The sequence below is a fragment of the Schistocerca gregaria genome, chromosome 5 (genome assembly GCF_023897955.1).
Source record: "Schistocerca gregaria isolate iqSchGreg1 chromosome 5, iqSchGreg1.2, whole genome shotgun sequence".
Taxonomy (NCBI): Eukaryota; Metazoa; Arthropoda; class Insecta; order Orthoptera; family Acrididae; genus Schistocerca; species Schistocerca gregaria.
Genome location: NC_064924.1, coordinates 275,284,874 through 275,307,287, shown reverse-complemented (window position 1 = coordinate 275,307,287; position 22,414 = coordinate 275,284,874). Strand labels below are relative to the sequence as shown.

Sequence of the window (22,414 nt, the reverse complement as noted above, 5' to 3'; positions counted from 1 at the left end):
CTGTACAATATGTGAATACCATCCTCCAATCAAAAGTGCAACCATATTGGCAGCATATTAGAGAGGCATTCGTCTTCATGGACGACAATTCGCACCCCCATCATGCACATCTTGTGGATGACTTCCTTCAAGATAATGACATTGCTCGATTAAAGTGGCCAGCATGTTCTCCAGATGTGAACCCTATCAAACATGCCTGGGATAGATTGAAAAGGGCTGTTTATGGACAATGCGACCCACCAACCACTCTGAGGGATCTATGCCGAATTGCTGTTGAGGAGTGGGACAATCTGGACCAACAGTGCCTTGATGAACTTGTGGTTAGTCTGCCACAACAAATATAGGCATGCATCAATGCAAAAGGACATGCTACTGGGTATTAGAGGTACCAGTGTGTACAGGAATCTAGACAACCACCTCAGAAGGTCTCACTGTATGGTGGTACAACATGCAACGTGTGGTTTTCATGAGCAATAAAAAGGCTGGAAATGATATTTATGTTGATCTCTATTCCAATTTTCTATACAGGTTCCAAAACTCTTGGAACCAGGGTGAAGCAATTTTTTTTTTTTTTGATGTGTGTAGGTAAATTGTTCCCACAATAATAATTGCATTCTGATGGGGATTCATTCAAACTTTAACTACTGCTCAATCGAAAAGTCGAATGTAAAAAGGAAAATAAAGGTGCACACTAATATTTAATTATCAAAGGTTTAATATAAAATATAAATAGAATGGAATTTATATTAAAGTAATAATATTAATAATAATCTTCGTTCCAATACTGTACTTGTACGCTCTTTCCCATTTTCTTCTCATTTGGAAATGATATACTATGAAATTTCCTTATTTTACATGATTAGGTGCAATTGCTTATGTGCTACAGCACACTGTAAATATCACACTAAATTAAGCTATTTCTCTTCAAATGGAAGCTGGAAATTGCACTAAAATTACACCATTTCTCTTTGAGTGCTACATAAAGGGAAAAATACATGTTTTGTTGCTTTTTCACTACCACAATTACAAACTAGTGACATGTGCTGAAATGATGGTGAGCCATGCTACAATCGAGGACTGCAGCTGTCTGTTTTTGACTATGCACGCTCTGGTGTGACATCATCACTTCCGGCACTATGAGTGCTACATTGCTCACAGCACCTGGTCAGTATTTCTCTTTGAAAGTGTGAGTCATATATTGTGAAAGCACAGAGTATGAGGAATTTTTGAGGAGCAGCTGAAGTAACAACATTGTGGCCGAGTGATCAAGCACTCCGAATAGCTATATGCTGGCCAGGGTTCAATTCCCACTGCTACTACCATATTTTTCCTTCATTTTATTTTATTCTCTGCAATTTTTAACTATTAATTATAAAATTTAACTATATTTAAACAGTTCAATTTATACACATAAAATTAGTTACAACTACTATCTCTGTAAGTCAAAATGCTATACATCGAGATAAAAAATCTGAGCATATGAGGTTTTCTGGAGATGAGCTCTTAAAGGAGACCTTTCCCAGTAGATCTTCTGAGAAGAAAGTGAAATTTAAAAGATTGGGAGACCTATTTCAAACGTAAATCTAACACATGGACAATGTGGGACGAGGTTCACCAATTTGGTTCAAACTACATGAGTAAAAGAAACACATGGATACCCCTTTCAAGTTCCTAGAATATTTCACCAGAATGTGCCACAGGAAAAGGTAAAATTCTCACTAAAGAGTTATGCATAGACTATGAGGACATTTTAGCAGAAGTTCACATATAAGCACAGTAGCACAGCAGTCAGGCCATCGAATTAATTCATCGGCTCATGTTTGATTCCCGCCACTGCTGTCATTACTTTGGGATTCTGGGTGGTTGGGAAGGATTCCTCTAGATGGCCCATGTATCGGTTGGCATAGGATGGCGCCATGCAGGGGGTCAAAGCCGTACCCCAGATTTGTTTGTAGGTAACACCTTCAATGGAGAAGTAATTGTGGGTGAGGATATAGTTGATCATGGCAACTAGGAAGGTGGTTGTTGGCTTTGAATCTGCCGGGCGTTGGGAAGGGTAGAGTTCACTAGTTGTAAGGTCAAGGGCATTAGGGATATTAGTGTGAATGGAGGTGGTATCAACAGTGACGAGCAGGGCACCATGTGGTAAAGGAACAGGAACTGTGGAGGGTCAGTGAAGGAAATGATTGATGTCTTTTACTTATTATTATTTCAATATATTTAAAAAGTTCAATTTACATACAAAAAATTTATATATTCAATTCAGTTACAATTACTACCCTTGCAAATCAAAAAGGCTAAAGCCCAGCACATTTTAGTAAGTTGATAAAATTTTTTAAAAATCGCCAATGATGCAGATATTCGTGCTGACAACAATATTTCATTATACTATATACAATCTCAATTCTAACAGCCACAGTTTTATATAGTGGGATGTTCCTGTACTCCAGACCTTACTATTAGAGTATTCTCTCCTCCTTTCTTTTGTAGACTCTCAACCACATGATTAATGCCTTATTTCACTATCAGTTTCTCATAATTTTCATTCAACACAATCTTGCCCTGGGTCTCTGGTAGTTCACTTCACCGTGCTGTTGAGCGATATTTGGATCATTACGAATAAATAACCAGTACTCACTGTGTTGCAAACAATACTTTCGATTACCCTCCTCCACCACCTCCCCCCATGAACCATGGACCTTACCATTGGTGGGGAGGCTTGCGTGCCTCAGCAATACAGACAGCCATACCGTAGGTACAACCACAACGGAGGGGTATCTGTTGAGAGGCCAGACAAACCTGTGGTTCCTGAAGAGGGGCAGCAGCCTTTTCAGTAGTTGCAGGGGCAACAGTCTGGATGATTGACTGATCTGGCCTTGTAACAATAACCAAAACGGCCTTGCTCTGCTGGTACTGTGAATGGCTGAAAGCAAGGGGAAACTACAACCGTAATTTTTCCCGAGGGCATGCAGCTTTACTGTATGATTAAATGATGATGGCGTCCTCTTGGGTAAAATATTCCAGAGATAAAATAGTCCCCCATTCGGATCTCTGGGCGGGGGACTACTCAAGAGGATGTCGTTATCAGGAGAAAGAAAACTGGTATTCTACGGATCGGAGCGTGGAATGTCAGATCCCTTAATCGGGCAGGTAGGTTAGAAAATTTAAAAAGGCAAATGGATAGGTTAAAGTTAGATATAGTGGGAATTTGTGAAGTTCGGTGGCAGGAGGAACAAGACTTTTGGTCAGGTGACTACAGGGTTATAAACACAAAATCAAATATGGGTAATGCAGGAGTAGGTTTAATAATGAATAGGAAAATAGTAATGCTGGTAAGCTACTACAAACAGCATAGTGAACGCATTATTGTGGCCAAGATAGATACGAAAGCAAACACCTATTACAATAGTAAAAGTTTATATGCCAACTATCTCTGCAGATTTTGAAGAAATGTATGATGAAATAAAAGAAATTATTCAGATAGTGAATGGAGATTAAAATTTAGTAATCATGGGTGACTGGAATTAGAGTGTAGGAAAAGGGAGAGAAGGAAACGTAGTGGGTGGATATGGATTGGGGAAAGAAATGAAAGAGGAAGCCGCTTGGTAGAATTTTGCACAGAGCACAACTTAATCATAGCTAACACTTGGTTTAAGAATCATGAAAGAAGGTTGTATACATGGAAGAACCCTGGAGATACTAAAAGGTATCAGATAGGCTATATAATGGTAAGACAGAGATTTAGGAACCAGGTTTTAAACTGTAAGACATTTCCAGGGGCAGATGTGGACTCTGACCACAATCTATTGGTTATGACCTGTAGATTAAAACAGAAGAAACTGCAAAAAGGTGGGAATTTAAGGAGATGGGACCTGGATAAACTGACTAAACCAGAGGTTGTACAGAGTTTCAGAGAGAGCATAAGGGAACAATTGACAGAAATGGGAGAAAGAAGTACAGTAGAAGAAGAATGGGTAGCTCTGAGGGATGAAGTAGTGAAGGCGGCAGAGAATCAAGTAGGTAAAAAGACGAAGCAGGCAAATGTACTAAATGAAGCAGGCAAAAAGGAATACAAACGTCTCAAAAATGAGATCGACAGGAAGTGCAAAATGGCTAATCAGGGATGGATAGAGGACAAATGTGAGGGTGTAGGGGCTTATCTCATTAGGGGTAAGATAGATACTACCGACAGGAAAATTAAAGAGACCTTTGGAGAGAAGGGAACCACTTGTATGAATATCAAGAGCTGAGATGGAAACCCAGTTCTAAACAAAGAAGGGAAAGCAGAAAGGTGGAAGGAATATATGGAGGGTCTATACAAGGGCGATGTACTTGAGGACAATATTATGGAAATGGAAGAGGATGTAGATGAAGATGAAATGGGAGATACGACACTGCGTGAAAAGTTTGACAGATCACTGAAGGACCTGAGTTGAAACAGGCCCCCAGAGTAGACAACATTCCATTGGAACTACTGACGGCCTTGGGAGAGCCAGTCCTGACAAAACTCTACCATCTGGTGAATAAGATGTATGAAACGGGCGAAATACCCTCAGACTTCAAGAAGAATATAATAATTCCAATCCCAAAGAAAGCAGGTGCTGACAGATGTGAAAATTACTGAACAATCAGTTTAATAAGCCACAGCTGCAAAATACTAACACGAATTCTTTACAGACGAATGGAAAAACTAGTAGAAGCCGACCTGGGGGAAGATCAGTTTGGATTCCGTAGAAATAATGGAACATGTGAGGCAATACTGATCATACGACTTATCTTAGAAGAAAGATTAAGGAAAGGCAAACCTATGTTTTTAGCATTTGTAGACTTAGAGAAAGCCTTTGACAATGTTGACTGGAATACTCTCTTTCAAATTCTGAAGGTGGAAGGGATAAAATACAGGGAGCGAAAGGCTATTTACAATTTGTACAGAAACCAAATGGCAGTTATAAGAGTCAAGGTACATGAAAGGGAAGCAATGGTTGGGAAGGGAGTAAGACAGGGTTGTAGCCTCTCACCGGTGTTATTCAATCTGTATATTGAGCAAGCAGTAAAGGAAGCAAAAGAAAAATTTGGAGTAGGTATTAAAATCCATGGAGAAGAAATAGAAACTTTGAGGTTCGCTGATGACATTGTAATTCTGTCACAGACAGCAAAGAACTTGGAAGAGCAGTTGAATGGAGTGGACAGTGTCTTGAGAGGAGACTATAAGATGAAAATCAACAAGAGCAAAATGAGGATAATGGAATGTAGTAAAATTAAGTCGGCTGATGCTGAGGGAATTAGATTAGGAAATGAGACACTTAAGGTAGTAAAGGAGTTTTGCTATTTGGGGAGTGAAATAACAGATGATGGTTGAAGTAGAGATGATATAAAATGTAGACTGGCAATGGCAAGGAAAGCGTTTCTGAAGAAGAGAAATATGTTAACATCGAGTAAAAAAAGTGTCTGGAAGTCATTTCTGAAAGTATTTGTATGGAATACAGTCATGTATGGAAGTGAAACATGGATGATAAATAGTTTGGACAGGATGAGAATAGAAGCTTTTGAAATGTGGAGCTACAGAAGAATGCTGAAGATTAGATGGGTAGATCACATAACTAATGAGAAAGTATTGAATCGGATTGGGGAGAAGAGACGTTTGTAGCATACTTGACCAGAAGAAGGGATCGGTTGGTAGGACACGTTCTGAGGCATCAAGGGATCACCAATTTAGTATTGGAGGGCAGTGTGGAGGGTAAAAATCATAGAGGGAGACCAAGAGATGAATACACCAAGCAGATTCAGAAGGATGTAGGTTGCAGTAGATACTGGGAGATGAAGAAGCTTGCACAGGATAGAGTAGCATGGAGAGCTGCATCAGACCCGTCTCAGGAGTGAAGACCACAACAACAACAACTTCCACCACCCCTTCCCCAAAACACTATCTTCCTTTTAGTCCTCTTAATAAGAATGTCAATTAGTGATCTATTGTTGTATTGTTTGTTTGTTGACAACTATCACATAAGTATTTCACAATGCAGTAACTGGTTTTGAGCACACAGTGGACATTGTCAGACTAAAAGTACATGGTGAGAGAGGATGTGAGAGTCCCTTTTCATTATCAACGTAAGTAAATATACACCAAACGGGAAAGTGCTGGAAGATAGGCACAAAAACACACACACACACAAAATTTCAAGCTTTCACAACCAATGGTTGCTTCTGCAGGAAAGAGGGAAGGAGAGGGAAAGACAAAAGGATGTGGGTTTTAAGGGAGAGGGTAAGGAGTCATTCCAATCCCGGGAGCAGAAAGACTTACCTTAGGGGGAAAAATGTTCAGGTATACAATCGCGCACACACACACACATATCCATCCACACATATACAGACACAAGCAGACATATTTAAAGGCAAAGAGTTTGGGCAGAGATGTTAGTCGAGGCGGAAGTGCAGAGGCAAAGAGGTTGTTGAATGACAAGTGAGGTATGAGTGGTGGCAACTTGATTGAGGCCTGGTGGATAATGGGAAGAGAGGATATACTGAGGGGCAAGCTCCCATCTCCGGAGTTCGGATAGGTTGGTGTTAGTGGGAAGTATCCAGATAACCCGGACGGTGTAACACTGTGCCAAGATATGCTGGCCGTGCACCAAGGCACGTTTAGCCACAGGGTGATCCTCATTACCAACAAACACTGTCTGCCTGTGTCCATTCATGCGAATGGACAGTTTGTTGCTGGTCATTCCCACATAGAAAGCTTCACAGGGCAGGCAGGTCAGTTGGTAAATCACGTGGGTGCTTTCACACCTGGCTCTGCCTTTGATCGTGTACACCTTCCGGGTTCCAGGACTGGAGTAGGTGGTGGTGGGAGGGTGCATAGGTCAGGTTTTACACCGCGGGCAGTTACAAGGGTAGGAGCCAGAGGGTGGGGAAGGTGGTTTGGGGATTTCATAGGGATGAACCAAGAGATTATGAAGGTTAGGTGGATGGCAGAAAGACACTCTTGGTGGAGTGGGGAGGATTTCATAAAGGATGGATCTCATTTCAGGGCAGGATTTGAGGAAGTCGTATCCCTGCTGGAGAGCCACATTCAGAGTCTGATCCAGTCCCGGGAAGTATCCTGTCACAAGTGGGGCACTTTTGGGGTTCTTCTGTGAGAGGTTCTGGGTTTGAGGGGATGAGGAAGTGGCTCTGGTTATTTGCTTCCGTACCAGGTCGGGAGGGTAGTTGCGGGATGCGAAAGCTGTTTTCAGGTTGTTGGTGTAATGATTCAGGGATTCAGGACTGGAGCAGATTCGTTTGCCACGAAGGCCTAGGCTGTAGGGAAGGGACCATTTGATATGGAATGGGTGGCAGCTGTCATAATGGAGGTACTGTTGCTTGTTGGTGTGTTTGATGTGGACAGATGTGTGAAGCTGGCCATTGGACAGATGGAGGTCAACGTCAAGGAAAGTGGCATGGGATTTGGAGTAGGACCAGGTGAATCTGATCGAACCAAAGGAGTTGAGATTGGAGAGGAAATTCTGGAGTTGTTCTTCACTGTGAGTCCAGATCATGAAAATGTCATCAATAAATCTGTACCAAATTATGGGTTGGCAGGCCTGGGTAACCAAGAAGGCTTCCTCTAAGTGACCCATAAATAGGTTGGCGTACGAGGGGGCCATCCTGGTACCCATGGCTGTTCCCTTTAATTGTTGGTATGTCTGGCCTTCAAAAGTGAAGAAGTTGTGGGTCAGGATGAAGGTGGCTAAGGTAATGAGGAAAGAGGTTTTAGGTAGGATGGCAGGTGATCAGTGTGAAAGGAAGTGCTCCATCACAGCGAGGCCCTGGACGTGCGGGATATTTGTGTACAGGGAAGTGGCATCAATGGTTACAAGGATGGTTTCCGGGGGTAACAGACTGGGTAAGGATTCCAGGCGTTCGAGAAAGTGGTTGGTGTCTTTGATGAAGGATGGGAGACTGCATGTAATGGGTCGAAGGTGTTGATCTACGTAGGCAGAGATATGTTCTGTGGGGCCTTGGTAACCATCTACAATGGGGTGCCCGGGATGTTTGGGTTTGTGAATTTTAGGAAGTAGGTAGAAGATAGGAGTGCGAGGTGTTTGTGGAGTCAGGAGGTTGATGGAGTCAGGTGAAAGGTTTTGTAGGGGGCCTAAGGTTCTGAGGATTCCTTGAAGCTCCGCCTGGACTTCAAGTTGCTTCCACTCATACCTCACCTGTCATTCAACAACCTCTTTGCCTCTGCACTTCCGCCTCGACTGACATCTCTGCCCAAACTCGTTACCTTTAAATATGTCTGCTTGTGTCTGTATATGTGTGGATGGATATGTGTGTGTGTGTGTGTGTGTGTGTGTGTGTGTGTGTGTGTGTGTGTGTGTGTGTGTGTGTCTGTACACCTGTCCTTTTTCCCCCCTAAGGGAAGTCTTTCAGCTCCCGGGATTGGAATGACTCCTTACCCTCTCCCTTAAAACCCACATTCTTTCGTCTTTCCCCCTCCTTCCCTCTTCCCTGAAGAAGCAACCGTTGGTTGCGAAAGCTTGAAATTTTGTATGTGTGTTTTTTTATTGTGCCTATCTACCAGCGCTTTCCCGTTTGGTAAGTCATGGACTCTTTGTTTTTAACATATATTTTTTCCATGTGGAATGTTTCTTTCTATTTTATTTAAGTAAATATATATGTTTACTTGTTCGATAATCACTGGCTCATTGAAATGAGTCACTGGATTATGCAATGCTGATGATATTGTTTCCACAAAAAATACAAGAAGATAAACAATTAAATCAATCGCATTACATCCATTGACAAGCTGTCATTTTTCCCAAATATTGTCACATTTCCACAAATCTTTACTGTTTACACAGATACTATTCCTTTTGATTTTCCAGAAGAAACCTATTACATACAATAATATTTGATACTATTCATTAATATTTTTGTTCACACAGAATACTAAAATTTGATGACACTAATTATCCATATGTTTGCATTCCAGTAGTATTTATTTGTTCAAGATAATAACAATAATAGCAAATTTAGCAAGTAAAAGATCTGCCCAACCAGTAATTATACAGGTAACAAACAAAATACGCAATTACCTTCCTTTGGTCTCCGCCATTCAAATTCCAGAACAACATCAGTGTGTCCAACAAAAGTGTGAACGGGGGTTGACGGGTTTGATATTTTCCACAATAAAAGACTGTTTTCTCCTCTTCGTAACTGAGGAACGACAACTGTAACCATACCTTCGCCAAACGGCTAGAGAAAACAGGCCAGACTTGAAGTGACATACACATGTGGTATACATTTTAAGCATTAAGTGTAGTGCAATAATTTAAATCTCTATGTTACGGCACACTACATATGGTACTGCAAAGTCCCGGGTGACAGACAAATAAAGAAAGAAGTAAAGTTGGCTATTCAGCATAACACACACACACACACACACACACACACACACACACACACACACACACACGGAGCTACATTTTCTGGTGCTGCAGCTAGCTCTTTGGGGCATCATTGGAAAAACTTAGCAATGATTTAAATTTTGTTTATTTGCTTGTAAACAGCACATTGCCTTAACTACATGGTATGTGGTTCACTTAACTCTTTTTCATTATTTACTATCTGCTACAACACACATAAAGCAAACAATCTATAAAATGAAACTGGCACTAAACATAAAAAGACAAAGCTTCGACTTTGCAGAAAACAGGAAGAACTGATGGAAACAAAAGGTGACACAATTGTTAGGTTTCTCAAAAAGATGTTCTTTTCTTCAAGAAAAGAGCTATTATTCTTTCCTCTCAATCCTTTCCAGTATCAGAACATCTAATTCAGAAATTTGACATTTGTGTTATGTTTTGCTTACGTTTGTGTTTGCTAATATGCTTTCTCTGCAGCTTCTAACTTCTCAAGGATTGAAATCTCATCTGTTTTTAACATTCTGGTGTTAATATACCGCTTGCTGGCTCTTCCCCCCCCCCCCCCCCCCCCCCCCCCCTCTTGGTAATATGTTGTGTCTCCCTTTAACTACAACCCTGGGTGAATCACATACTAAATCTGATAATAGTCCAGACATCTTATTTTAAATGTTTGCAGGTATGCATGTACATTTGATTCTAAACCTAATATGTGATGCATTTTGCTCAATTAAAAAAACTGGCAGGGAGTGGTGTGTGTGTGTGTGTGGGGGGGGGGGGGGGGGGGGGGGGTTATGCAGGAGGGGGGGGGGAGATATGTAAAATTAAAGCATATCTATAGTTACATGAGTTGTAGTAAAAGGCTAGTATGTTATATCTCATTAAATTTAAGCCAGTATGTAAACCGTCTTGTGTTACACAACATCCCAATAAAAATCATGCAAATGATCTAGGAGGGAGGGAGGCTGGGGAAGGGGTGAGGGGGGCAAGTGGCAAAGGAAGAGAGAGAGAGAGAGAGAGAGAGAGAGAGAGAGAGAGAGAGAGAGAGAGAGAGAGAGAATGAATTTAAGCCTCACTTACAACCCTGGGGCTGTGGTTGTCTTAAACACTTTTATATATCAATTCTGTTGGCGGTTTCACAAATAAGAACACAATCTGCCTAGAGTATTACTGGAATTACTCATCCCAAAATACTGTACAATTTCAGATGCAAGTAAACAGAAAACAGTTTCTTGAGAGTGTTACTCACTCGGAATCATGAAAGAGCATGTGCATGATTTGGAAGGACTAGACAATGATAAGGTGAAGATTTTTAGACATCCTCATCACAAAAGCAGGTTATCACAGTCTGAAATCCTGGCTGGGAGTAATTACCAAGTATTTACATCAATTTGTAACAATAGTTAGAATACATTCAAAGAGAGGAGCAGAATAAAAACAACTGATTGTAATCTATATCCTTTAAGAAACAGTGAAGATAATAAAACTCCCACAAAAAGAGAAAACCATTTCTCTGCCCCTTAGTCAATCCACCTCAAATGACTTCATCCAATATGTGTCATTGGCTTAAGTGTCTTTCTTTTTAAACTGTGGAAAGTCCAAGTTGGAATATCAACAATATTATGAAGAGGACAGACTACTAATGACCATAAAGATGACAATTTGAGTCGCAAACAGGAATAACAAAAAGACTTTTAAAATCCTGAACCTTCAGCCAAAGCTTTCTTCAGAAAAGAAAAGAAAAGAAAAGAAAAGAAAAGAAAAGAAAAGAAAAGAAAAGAAAAGAGAGAAGAAAACACAGTTACACAATCAAGCACATCTCACACGTACATGACTGCTCTCTCTGGCCACTGCGGCCAGAATACAACGGTCATTTTGAATGGAAGCAGCAATCTAGAGTGGGGCAAGGAAGGGAGATGGATAGCAGGGTATGGGTTGGGAGGAAGGAATCCGCACTTACTGACAGAGCATGCAGGTACTAGCTGGTGGCCAGACAAGGCTGCCTGTGTGGGATTGAGAGTCTCTGGTGGAGGAAGGGGGGCTGGAATGGAAAAGGAGAGCAGCAGAGAGGGAAAAAGACTTGTGGCATTGGAAGAGTGTGGAGCACAATGATGGTGGGAAATGACATTTGGAAGGAGGTGATGGGACAGAGCGGATGGAAAGTGTGGCGTGGAGGATATGGGGACAGTAGGTTATCTTGTTTGAGGCCAGTATGATTTCAGGAGCAGAGAACGTGTCGTAAGGATAACTCTCATTGATCCAGTTCGGAGAAGCTTTTGGTGGAGGCGAGGATCCAAATGGCCCAGGGTTGTTAAGTAGCCACTGAAATCAAGCATGTTATGTTTAGCTGAATGTTATGCCACAGAGTGGTCCAGTTTGCTCTTAGCCACAGTTTGGCAGTTGCCCTTCATCCTGATAGACATTATCTAGCTGGTAGTCATACCGATACAAAAGGCTGTGCAATGACATGGGTGCTTTCACAGGTGGCCTGGCCTCTGATGAAATAGGATAACCCTGTTACACAACTGTAATAGGAAGTTTTGGGTGGGTGAATTGGGCAGGTCTTGAACCTGGGTCTTCCACAAAGATATGAGCGGGTTGAGAATGGAATAGGGATGGATTAGGATGTTGCGGAGGTTGGGTGGACAATGGAACACCACTTTAGGAGGGCTTGGAAGGATCTTTGGTACTGCATGATGAACAGGTAGCTGGTTCTCCCACCACCCCAAGAACCAGCTACAAAGGACCACCGCCTTCACAACTCAATACAACCCCAGACTGGAACAACTGAATCATATCCTTTGTCAAGGTTTTGATTACCTATCATCATGCCCTGAAATGAGGGACTTCCTGCCCAAGAGCCTCCCATACCTCCTAAACTGGTTTTCCATCACTCACCCATCTTTCACAATGTCCTACTCCATTTCTAAGTCCCTCTCAATTCCAACCTCTTGCCACAGGGATCATAAACCATGGGAGACCCACATGCAAGATATGCCCAATCTACCCACCCAGAACTTCATATTCCAGTCCACTCAAAGGGTTACTATACTTCACTAGAGGCCAAGTCACCAGTGAAAGTTGCCTTGTTATATACTAGCTCCACTGCAATCACTGCACAGCATTTTATATAGGTGCAATTACCAACCAGCAGTCCACCAGGATGAATGGCCACTAAAAAAAACTGTGGTCAAGAGCAGAGTAGACCATCCTGCAGTACAACATGCAGCTGAACATAGTAAGCTTGATTTCAATGGCTGCCTCTTGACCTGGGCCATTTGGATCCTCCCCTCCTCCACCAGGTTCTCTGAAGTGTGTAGATAGAGTTATCCTTGCAATACATTCTCTGTTCCCTAAATCATCCTGGCCTCAACCAAGGCCCACCATCCCCATACCCTCCACCCAACAGTTCCCAGCCCCTCTGTCCTATCACCACCTCTGACTTCAGGTCGCCCACCCCCATTGTACTCCAGTCTCCACCAATGCCACCAGTTTTTTCCCCTCTCTGCTGCTCTCTTTTTCACTTCCCTGCCCCCCCCCCCCCTCCCTTCCACACTCACAGCCTCCCAATGCCGCACAGGCAGCCTTGGCTGGCCACCATCTAAACCTGCATGCTCTGTCAGGCTGTGCTGACTCCTCTCCACCCACCCGTAGTCTGCTATCCCTTCCCACCCTCCAGATTATCGCTTCCGCTCAACACGACACCATCACACTCAGGCCACAGTAACGAGAGAGTGCAGTAATGTATGCACATGGTGCACTTGCTTGCATGAAGGCGTGTGTGAATTTTTTTTTTTTTTCCGAAGGGTTTGGCCAGAAGCTCAGTGTCTAACAGTCTTTTCGTTGTGCCTGTCTGCAAGTCAATGTGACATCTTTATGGTGAATATCAATCTGTCCTTTTCTTTCTTTTTATTGTGATAAGAGGTGTGAGGGAACTAGCAATCACCAAATGAATATTTTTCTATCTCTGTCAAACAGCTCTTATGGACGTACTTCCCCCTACAAGGTTTGACAGGTAGAATAAAAGTATTCTACACACTTAGGAGTAGCAAATGATAGAATGAAAAATGCTGTTCAGGAAAGTGTAGACATGAATGACAGCAATATATGTATGCCTGCAGCCCTGGATACATCCTGGCAATGAAGAGACCATAGTTCCCTAAATGGTGTAGTGACCTCCTTGGCCAATTGTGAAGTCACTGATCTGGAATTTATTACCAAGTTCAGTCATGGCTGCACTAGTGGAACTAAAAATCATAAATGTTTGATTAATTTTATAGTTATAATGGAAGGATGGAATCTGAAAGAGTTGTGAAGATATTTCACAGGTCAGTGGAGAAATATGGTGTGATGTATACCTCTTACCTAGGAGATGGGAACTCAAAAGTGTACCAAAAAGGTTGTGAATCCAAACCTTATGATGACACAAAAATTGAAAAAAATGGGATGTGTAGGACATGCGCAGAAAAGGCTAGGTACAAGATTGAGAAACTTGAAGAGGAATTTGAAGGGAAAGCAATTAGCTGGTGGTCAGCTTACAGATGAAGAAATAGACTGTTGCAGTATTATTCCTTAAGGGAATGAAAAAGCTGGTGTGGGCTACTTTCTTTCACAAATCCTCCACAGATAACAACCCACGTCATGCACTCTGCCCACCTGGCAGTTGATTCATGGTGTGGCTACCAGAGGGCTGTTACTCAAGGCGAGACCTACAACTATAAACATTCTTTGCCATTTGCTATAATGAAAGTTATAAAACCAATATATAGGGATCTTAGTGACACAACATTATTAGAGGAATGTTTACATGGTAGGACTCAAAATCCAAATGAAAGTTTCAAAAATTTTATATGGGAACAGATACCAAAAACTGTTCTAGTAGGACTAAATACTTTGAAAATAGATGTGCTAGATGCTGTTCTATGTTTCAATGACAGTGCAGTGTCAAGGCTTAATGTTATGGAACTGATGGGAATGCCTGGTAGACTGAATATGCATAGAACTCTAATAGCCACTGACTGAAGGAGACTCTTCAAGGCAGAAAAATCAGTGTTGGAAGCCACCAAAGAAGCAAGAATATGAAGAAGTGTGAAAAAGAGAAGGGATGAAGAACAACACAGGAAATAAGGTGAATGTGGACCTGGGAAGCATTAGCACCATGAAAGTTTAATAGAAAAAAAACAAGTTTTTTCTTTAACTTGAATTTCCCAAAAGTTAAATTATTTCATATTCTGGTATGCTCTGGCTATAAACTATTAAAGATAGGAAGCTGAAATTTTGTTTACTGTCTAAAAACATGCTTAACTAAAAAGCAGACAACTCTTTTTTGAAGAAAAACCCTGAATTCATTTCCAACATTTCTGATAATCATACTTAAAATTATTTAGTACCATAATTTATGACAGCACCATCTTTTCAGTAGTCTGCTTTAAAGATAAAAATGTAAAGAACTTACAGGAAAAAATAAACTTCCTACTTTGTTTGTATTTTGAGTAAAGTGGACCTATGATGCACACAAATATTTAGCATGGTTTATTTCACTTACAACAAAAAATACTATTAAAAAAGTGTCAGCTAAAGCTGTGGTTCATACATAAAAATGTTTCCAAAAGACGTCTTAAAAGATGGTAAGTATTATATGGCCTTACAAATTTTATTCTTTAAGTTACACTGTTTAGAAAACTGACAATTATTTCAAGGTTTCCACTGGTAGTCATGGACCAGTCTCCTGAAGCAGGTATTGTGAGTTAAACTGGTCCTCAACCACACTGCAAAATACAGGTAGTATCTAAAGGCAGGTCCACATTGAGCGCGTCGTGCCACGCCGCGCTGCGCAAAACGGCTCTGCGCGCTCAGTGTGGACGGCGAACCGCGCTGCAGCGCGTCGTGCCGCGCAGTTTTCCGACTGTTGTCGGTACATCAAAGGAAGTGGCGCGTTTGCGCACGCTCAGTTTAGATGGGGCTTCGGCTTGCTCCATCTTCAGACCGTGCGCGTGCTCCAACTGGAACACAGTGCGTGCCTCGGAGCAGCGAGGCAGGGCACCGACGGGCACTCCCTCTGTTACAGCTGTGCGCAGGGTGCAGGAGCGCGGCGAGCTCAGTGTGGACCTGCCTTCACATTTCGCAAAGCTTTCAATGTGTGCCAACAACTGTCAGGTTACTAAGACCTAACAGATTTATAGTATCTTTGGACATTGTGTGGATTGTTTCCTTAAGTACATAGCGAATTAGGCTTCCTTTTATGATTTCTACCTCACTCATTAATTATGATGTGTATTTGCTGAAATATGACGGATTTGTTTGTTTCAGCCTTTATGTAGATTTCGGTGGACATCAATAACTTATTCTGTTGGACTGACCTCTAAAAATCTACATAAAAAGATGGACTAAACAGATGATCAAATCAAAAGTGCCATTTTAAAAAAAGTAATTCTGGTATTTGCCATTTTAAAAGAAGCCTTTCAGGTATTTGCCATTTTAAAAGAAGCCTTTCAGGTATTTGCCATTTTAAAAGAAGCCATTCTCATATTTGCCATTTTAAAAGAAACTATTCTGGTATTTCCATTTTAAAAGAAGCCATTCTGATATTTGCCTTATATAATTACGAGAAACCGTACTGACTTAACCGGCGGTGAGGGACCTTGCAGATCATTTCCTGTGAATTCTAGTTGTCGCAAGTCTTCCTGTAGCCCATCCTCCCATCTTGCTCTTGACTGGTCTGCCCCAAGGGTGCTTTTCGTCTAGCGTTCCTATCAACACTACTTGTGGAATAGCGTCATGTGTCATTCTTGCAACATGTCCAGCCCATTTTAGTCACCTAACCTTTGCTTTTTGTAGAACATCGGACTGATACATCACACCATTTTCCTCCATTCTTTTTCTTCCTTCATTGGCCCAAAATTCTTTACCCTGATCTTTTTCTCAAACACAATCAGTTTTTCTCTATCACTCTTGATGGTATTCAATGTTATTATGCCAGATAACAGCATTGGGGCAAATATTGTATTGTATACTGTTATTTTAACTTTTGTTGAGATTACCCTTCATTTCGTGATTGGTTTTAGGCACTTATACAATGTGAAAGAATTAACAATTTGTTGGTTTGCTTTTAGCTGGACATTACTTCTCTGGCTGAATTGTGATCCCAAGTATTTAAAGTTCCCAACTATCTTAAGCTTCATCTCTTCAATTTGTAAATCCCCAGTCATGTTGCAGTTCATCCTTCTGCTTGGTTCCATCCCTTCTATCTTTTCTGAGTTGATTCTCAAGCCCACATTACTTGTACTACTGCTCAGGTCCTTCGCAGTTTTTATCATTTCTTTTTCTGACTCTGACATAGCTGTCATTTCATCTCCATACGCTAGCACTTGCAGATTAAAAGGGAAATCATATACTGAGGTGATAAAAGTCACGTGATACCTCCTAATACCGTGTTGGACCTCCTTTTGCCTGGCATAGTGCAACAATTCAATGTGGCATGGACTCAACAAGTCCACTGTAGAAATATTGAACCATGCTGCCTCCGTAGTCATCTATAACTGCGAAAGTGTTGCCGGTGCAGACCTTGTGTAGCAACTGACCTCTCGATTATGTCCCATAAATGTTTCATGGGATTCGTGTCAGGCACACGCATTGTCCACAATGTTCTTCAAACCAAATGCAAACAATTGTTGCCTGAAGACATGGTACAGTGTCATCCATAAAAAATGCATCATTTTTTGAGAACGTGAAGTTCACGAATGGCTGCAAATTGTCTCCAAGTACTCGAATATTACCATTTCCAGTCACTGAGTGATTTAATTTGACCACAGGACCCAGCTCATTCCATGTAAACACAGCACACGCAATTATGCAGCCATCATGAGTTTTCACAGTGCCTCGTTTGCAACTTGGGTCCATGTCTTTGTGGGGTCTGCACCACACTTGGACCCTACCGTCAGTTCTTCCCAACTGAAATCGAGACTCATTTGATCAGGCCAGTTTTCCAGTTGTCTAGGGTCCAACCAATTTGGTCACAAGTCCAAGAGAACCATTGCAAGCACTGTTGTGCTGTTAGCAAAGGCACTCATGCCAGTTGTCTGCTGCCATAGTCCATTAATGCCCAGTTTCACCATACCGCCCTTAACGGATACATTCATCATACATCCCACATTGATTTCTGCATTTATTTCATGCAGTGTTGTTTGTCTGTTAGCACTGACAACTCTACACAAACGTCACTGCTCTTGGTATTGGCAGTCTTGGCATACTCCTGACACTGTGGATCTTCGAATATTGAATTTCCTAATGATTTCCAAAATGGACTGTCCTGTGCATCTAGCTTCAACTTTCATTCCATGTCCAAAGTCTGTTAATTTTTATTGTGTGGCCATAACCACATCCGAAACCTTTCCACAAGAATCACCTGAGTACAATGCACTGCCCTTTCATACCTCGTGTACACGGCGCGGTTCGTCACAGGGTTATTTGGTAACTGTGATAGCGTTACGGAGATGTTTAGCAAACTCAAGTGGCAGACTCTGCAAGAGAGGCACTCTGCATTGCGGTGTAGCTTGCTCGCCAGGTTTTGAGAGGGTGCGTTTCTGGATGAGGTATCGAATATACTGCTTCCCCCTACTTATACATCCCGTAGAGATCATGAATGTAAAATTAGAGAGATTCGAGTGCGCACGGAGGCTTTCAGACAGTCATTCTTCCCGCGAACCATACGCGACTGGAACAGAAAAGGGAGGTAATGACAGTGGCATGTAAAGTGCCCTCCCCATACACCGTTGGGTGGCTAGCGGAGTATGAATGTAGATGTAGATGTAGGTACTACTGTCATCTGTATAAGTATATATTGCTATCCCATGACTTTGGTCACCTCATTGTAGACAATATAAATCTCTGTGACCCAGTAGGAATTTGCATTATCATCCTCCAAAATGCCAATCTAGGGTCTAAACCAATGCAACATGATAACTTATATCAGACCAAAAAAACAGCTAATATAGCTGACACTCCTCTGGCACAACAATAAAAACTAGTAAACTAGATAAATCAAATTTGTAAGTATAAACTTACCGTGTACCGAGCTCGCCATACAGGTGAAGAGGTTGTCAAGATATTTTCAGCTCTTCTAGGATTTGTAATATCAAAAAACTTCACAGTGCAGTCCTGACTGGATGTGGCAAGTTGATTTTCATGATTGGGGCTCCAATCCAAACCATGTATCTACAAAAACAATGGCTATTAGAAAAACAGATTAGAACAGACTGAAAAATTTAATCCAATGCTTCAATTATGACAAAAGAAACCTTTGATAAATGAGCAGCAATGTATTGCACAGGTGCTGTTCCTTTTCTTTGGTCCCATAACTTGACATCTCCGTCATGTGCAGTGGCAAGGAGATATCTGGACAGACGATTCCATCTCACTTGTGACGCCCCCGCTAAAACATATTATTACACAATTTAACTACTATCTTCACATAACTTACCAAGAGACGGTTAGCACCATCACATGAGCTACACAACCGACAGTGTCAGAGGAAGTGAGGGTGTGGTGGTGGTGGTGGTGGTGGTGGTGGTGGTTGTGTGTGTGTGTGTGTGTGTGTGTGTGTGTGTGTGTGTGTGTGTGTGTTTGATAATTGCATCCAACGTAATATCTGAAATACATTAAAAATGGCTTGCAAGGAATTAATGTAGAAGTAGCTGTAGAATACACAAAGTTTTAAAGTGTGTGCAAATGCGCAAACCAAAGTAAGGAAGAAGGGGGAGGGGGAGCATAGATTTCAACCATATTTGCCACACAAACAGCAAATTTCACAAGTATTAGCTTCTATAAGAACAGAGATATGGGCAAAAATTTGTGTGGATAATAGACATATTGTGGGAGTAGTATCGGCCTGCTTCGTCAGTATGTTTTATGTTTTGTGGTTGGGCAAGGCTGAGATGGACAGAGGAGGGGATGGTTAGAGAGAGGGAGCAGGAGGCTATGCATGGGGAGAGGGGGCAGGAGGAGATGGAATGAGAGTTGGGGGGAAGGGGGGAAGGACAGAGAACAGTGGGATAGGGTATGGGCAAAGAGATATGGGTTGAAGGATATGGGAGGAGGAGATGGAGAGGGAAGAGGAGCAGATGGATGGAGATGGGAGGAGGAGATGGGCAGGAAAGTGGAGTAAATAGGCAGAGATGGGAGGAGGAGATGGAGATGGACATGGAGGGAGAGAGGGCCATGGAGGGGGAGAGGTACATTGGAAGGGAGGGGGAGGGGAGGAGTTGATGGGGTGAAGAACAGAGAATGTGGGTAGGAGATGGGCAGAGAGAGGGGGAGGAGGAGAATGAGAGACAGATAGAATGGGCAGGAGGAGATGGATAAATAGATGATGAGGACAATGATGATGATACCTGTTTTGCGGGACACTCAACTGCATGGTCATTTGCACCTGTACAAATGCCCAATATTTTCACTGTTCAGTCTCACCACTTTCCCAAATGATGATGAAATGATGAGGAGAACACAAACACCCAGACCCGGATGGAGAAAATCCCCGACCCATTCGGGAATCGAACCCAGGACCCCCTGATCAAGAGAGAGCAATGCTAGCCACTAGATCACGAACTGCACACATGGACAAATAGAGGTGGGAGGACAAAGTGGACAGAGATGGGGGAGGAAGAGGTGGACACAGGGAGAGGGGAGGAGGTGTGTGCAATATTATTGTTGAACACATATGGGAGTGAAGCCATGGAGAAAAGGTTAGTGTGTGTGTGTGTGTGTGTGTGTGTGTGTGTGTGTGTGTGTGTGTGTGTGTGTGTGTTTTACAGAGTGAGTGCCAGAGAGAGAGACTGACTTTGAGTACTGCTCAATGTACTTAAAAATCTCTTTCACTATGTTGACCTGGGGATGAGATTAGCAGCATATTTTCATTCAAAAATCTCTTATGGCATAATCTTCTGGAGCATTGCAGATACAGTCAGAAATGTATTTATTCTAGAAAGGAATGCAGTAACATTATGTGTGAACAACTTGCACAAAACTCCTCAGGGCCTCAGAAAACTTATACTTACATGGCAAAACATAATCTTATTTGTTGTTAATACTGAGAGTGAACTGAGGATGAACTGACCAAACAAAAACCACAACACTACAAGTAAAAATAATGTCTACTATAGAGAGAATGAGTTCCTACCGAGCCTCCACCTTCCCTCCCCCTCCCCCCATGAACCATGGAGCATGCCTCAACAATAGAGATAGCCATACCATAGGTGCATCCACAACGGAGGGGTACCTGTTGAGAGGCCAGACAAATTTTTGGTTCCTGAAGAGGGGCAGCAGTCTTTTCAGTAGTTGCAGGGGCAACAGTCTGGACAATGGACTGATCTGGAAACAGCCATGCTGTACTGGTACTGTGAATGGGTGAAAGCAAGGGGAAAACACAGCCATAATGTTTCCCGAAGGCATGCAGCTTTGTTGTATGGTTGAATGATGATGGCGTCCTCTTAGGTAAAATGTTCCGGAGGTAAAATAATCTCCCATTTGGATCTCCAGGCAGGGACTACTCAGAAGGATGTCATTATCAGGAGAAAGAAAACTGGCATCCTACGGATCAGAGCATGGAATGTCAGATATCTTAATCGAGCAGGTAGGTTATAAAATTTAAAATGGATAGGTTGAAATTAGATATAGTAGGAATAAGTGAAGTTCAGTGGCAGGAGGAACAAGACTTCTGGTCAGGTGACTACAGGGTTATAAACACAAAATCAAATAGGGGTAATGCAGGAGTAGGTTTAATAATGAATAAAAACAGTAGAAGCGCATGTCAGCTACTACAAACAGCATAGCGAATCCATTATTGTAGCCAAGATAAACACGAAGCCCATGCCTACCACAGTAGTACAAGTTTATATGCCAATTAGCTCCGCAGAGGATGGAGGGATTGAAAAAATGTATGATGGGACAAAAGAAATTATTCAGATAGTGAAGGGAGATGAAAATTTAATAGTCATTGGGGACTGAAATTCAATAGTAGGAAAAGGGAGAGAAGGAAAAGCAGTAGGTGAATACTGAATGGGGGTAAGGAACGAAAGGAGAAGCTGCCTGGTAGAATTTTGCTCAGAGCATAACTTAATCATAGCTAACACTTGGTTTAAGTATCAAAAAAGAAGGTTGTATACGTGGAAGAGGCCTGTAGACACTGAAACATTTCAGATAGATCACATAATGGTGAGACAGAGATACAGGAACCAGGTTTTAAACTGTAAGACATTTCAAGGGGCAGATGTGGACTCTGACCACAATCTATTGGTTATAAACTGTAGATTAAAACTGAAGAAACTGCAAAAAGGTGGGAATTTAAGAAGATGGGACCTGGATAAACTGAAAGAACCAGAGGTTGTACAGAGTTTCAGAGAGAGCATTAGGTAACAACTGACAAGAACAGGGAAAAGAAATACAGTAGAAGAAGAATGGGTAGCGTTGAGAGATGAAATAGTGAAGGCAGCAGAGGATCAAGTAAGTAAAAAGATGAGGGCTAGTAGAAATTCTTGGGTAACAGAAGAGATATTGAATTTAATGGATGAAAGGAGAAAATACAAAAAGGCAATACATTTTTTTGAGATTGACAGGATGTGCAAAATGTCTAAGCAGGGATGGCTAGTGGACAAATGTAAGGATGTAGAGTCGCATATCACTAGAGTAAGATAAGAAAGAAAATCAGAGACACCTTTGGAGAAAAGAGAACCACCTGCATGAATATCAAGAGCTGAGATGGAAGAGGGGAGAGGCGTTTATTAGCGATTGGGAGCTCTAATGTTAGGCGGTTGATGGAGCCCCTTAAGGAAATAGCGGATAGGTCGGGGAAGAAGACCAGTGTTCACTCTGTCTGCTTGCCGGGGGTCTCATCCGAGTGTTAACCTAAGCAAAGAACGGAGCACAGAAAGGTGGAAGAAGTATATAGAGGGTCTAGACATGGGTATTGTACTTGAGGGACATGGAAGAGGAAGTAGATTAAGATGAAATGGGAGATATGA

General features: G+C 41.9%; 1 protein-coding gene across 6 annotated transcripts in view; it reads right to left on the bottom strand.

The window, feature by feature from the left end:
• The window catches only part of LOC126272596 (GATOR complex protein WDR59), a 238,149-nt gene that overhangs the window by 163,742 nt on the left and 51,993 nt on the right, over positions 1-22,414 (bottom strand). For all 6 annotated transcript variants that reach the window (XR_007549246.1, XM_049975537.1, XM_049975533.1 and 3 more), the window contains exons 5-7: positions 18,698-18,831; positions 18,465-18,614; positions 9,075-9,234 (exon numbers count right to left, since the gene is read on the bottom strand). Coding sequence is in view for 5 of the 6 variants with exons in the window: in XM_049975537.1 (XP_049831494.1) it covers positions 9,075-9,234; positions 18,465-18,614; positions 18,698-18,831 (444 nt within the window). In the remaining variant the exon portion in view is untranslated. The remainder of the gene's footprint in view (positions 1-9,074; positions 9,235-18,464; positions 18,615-18,697; positions 18,832-22,414) is intronic.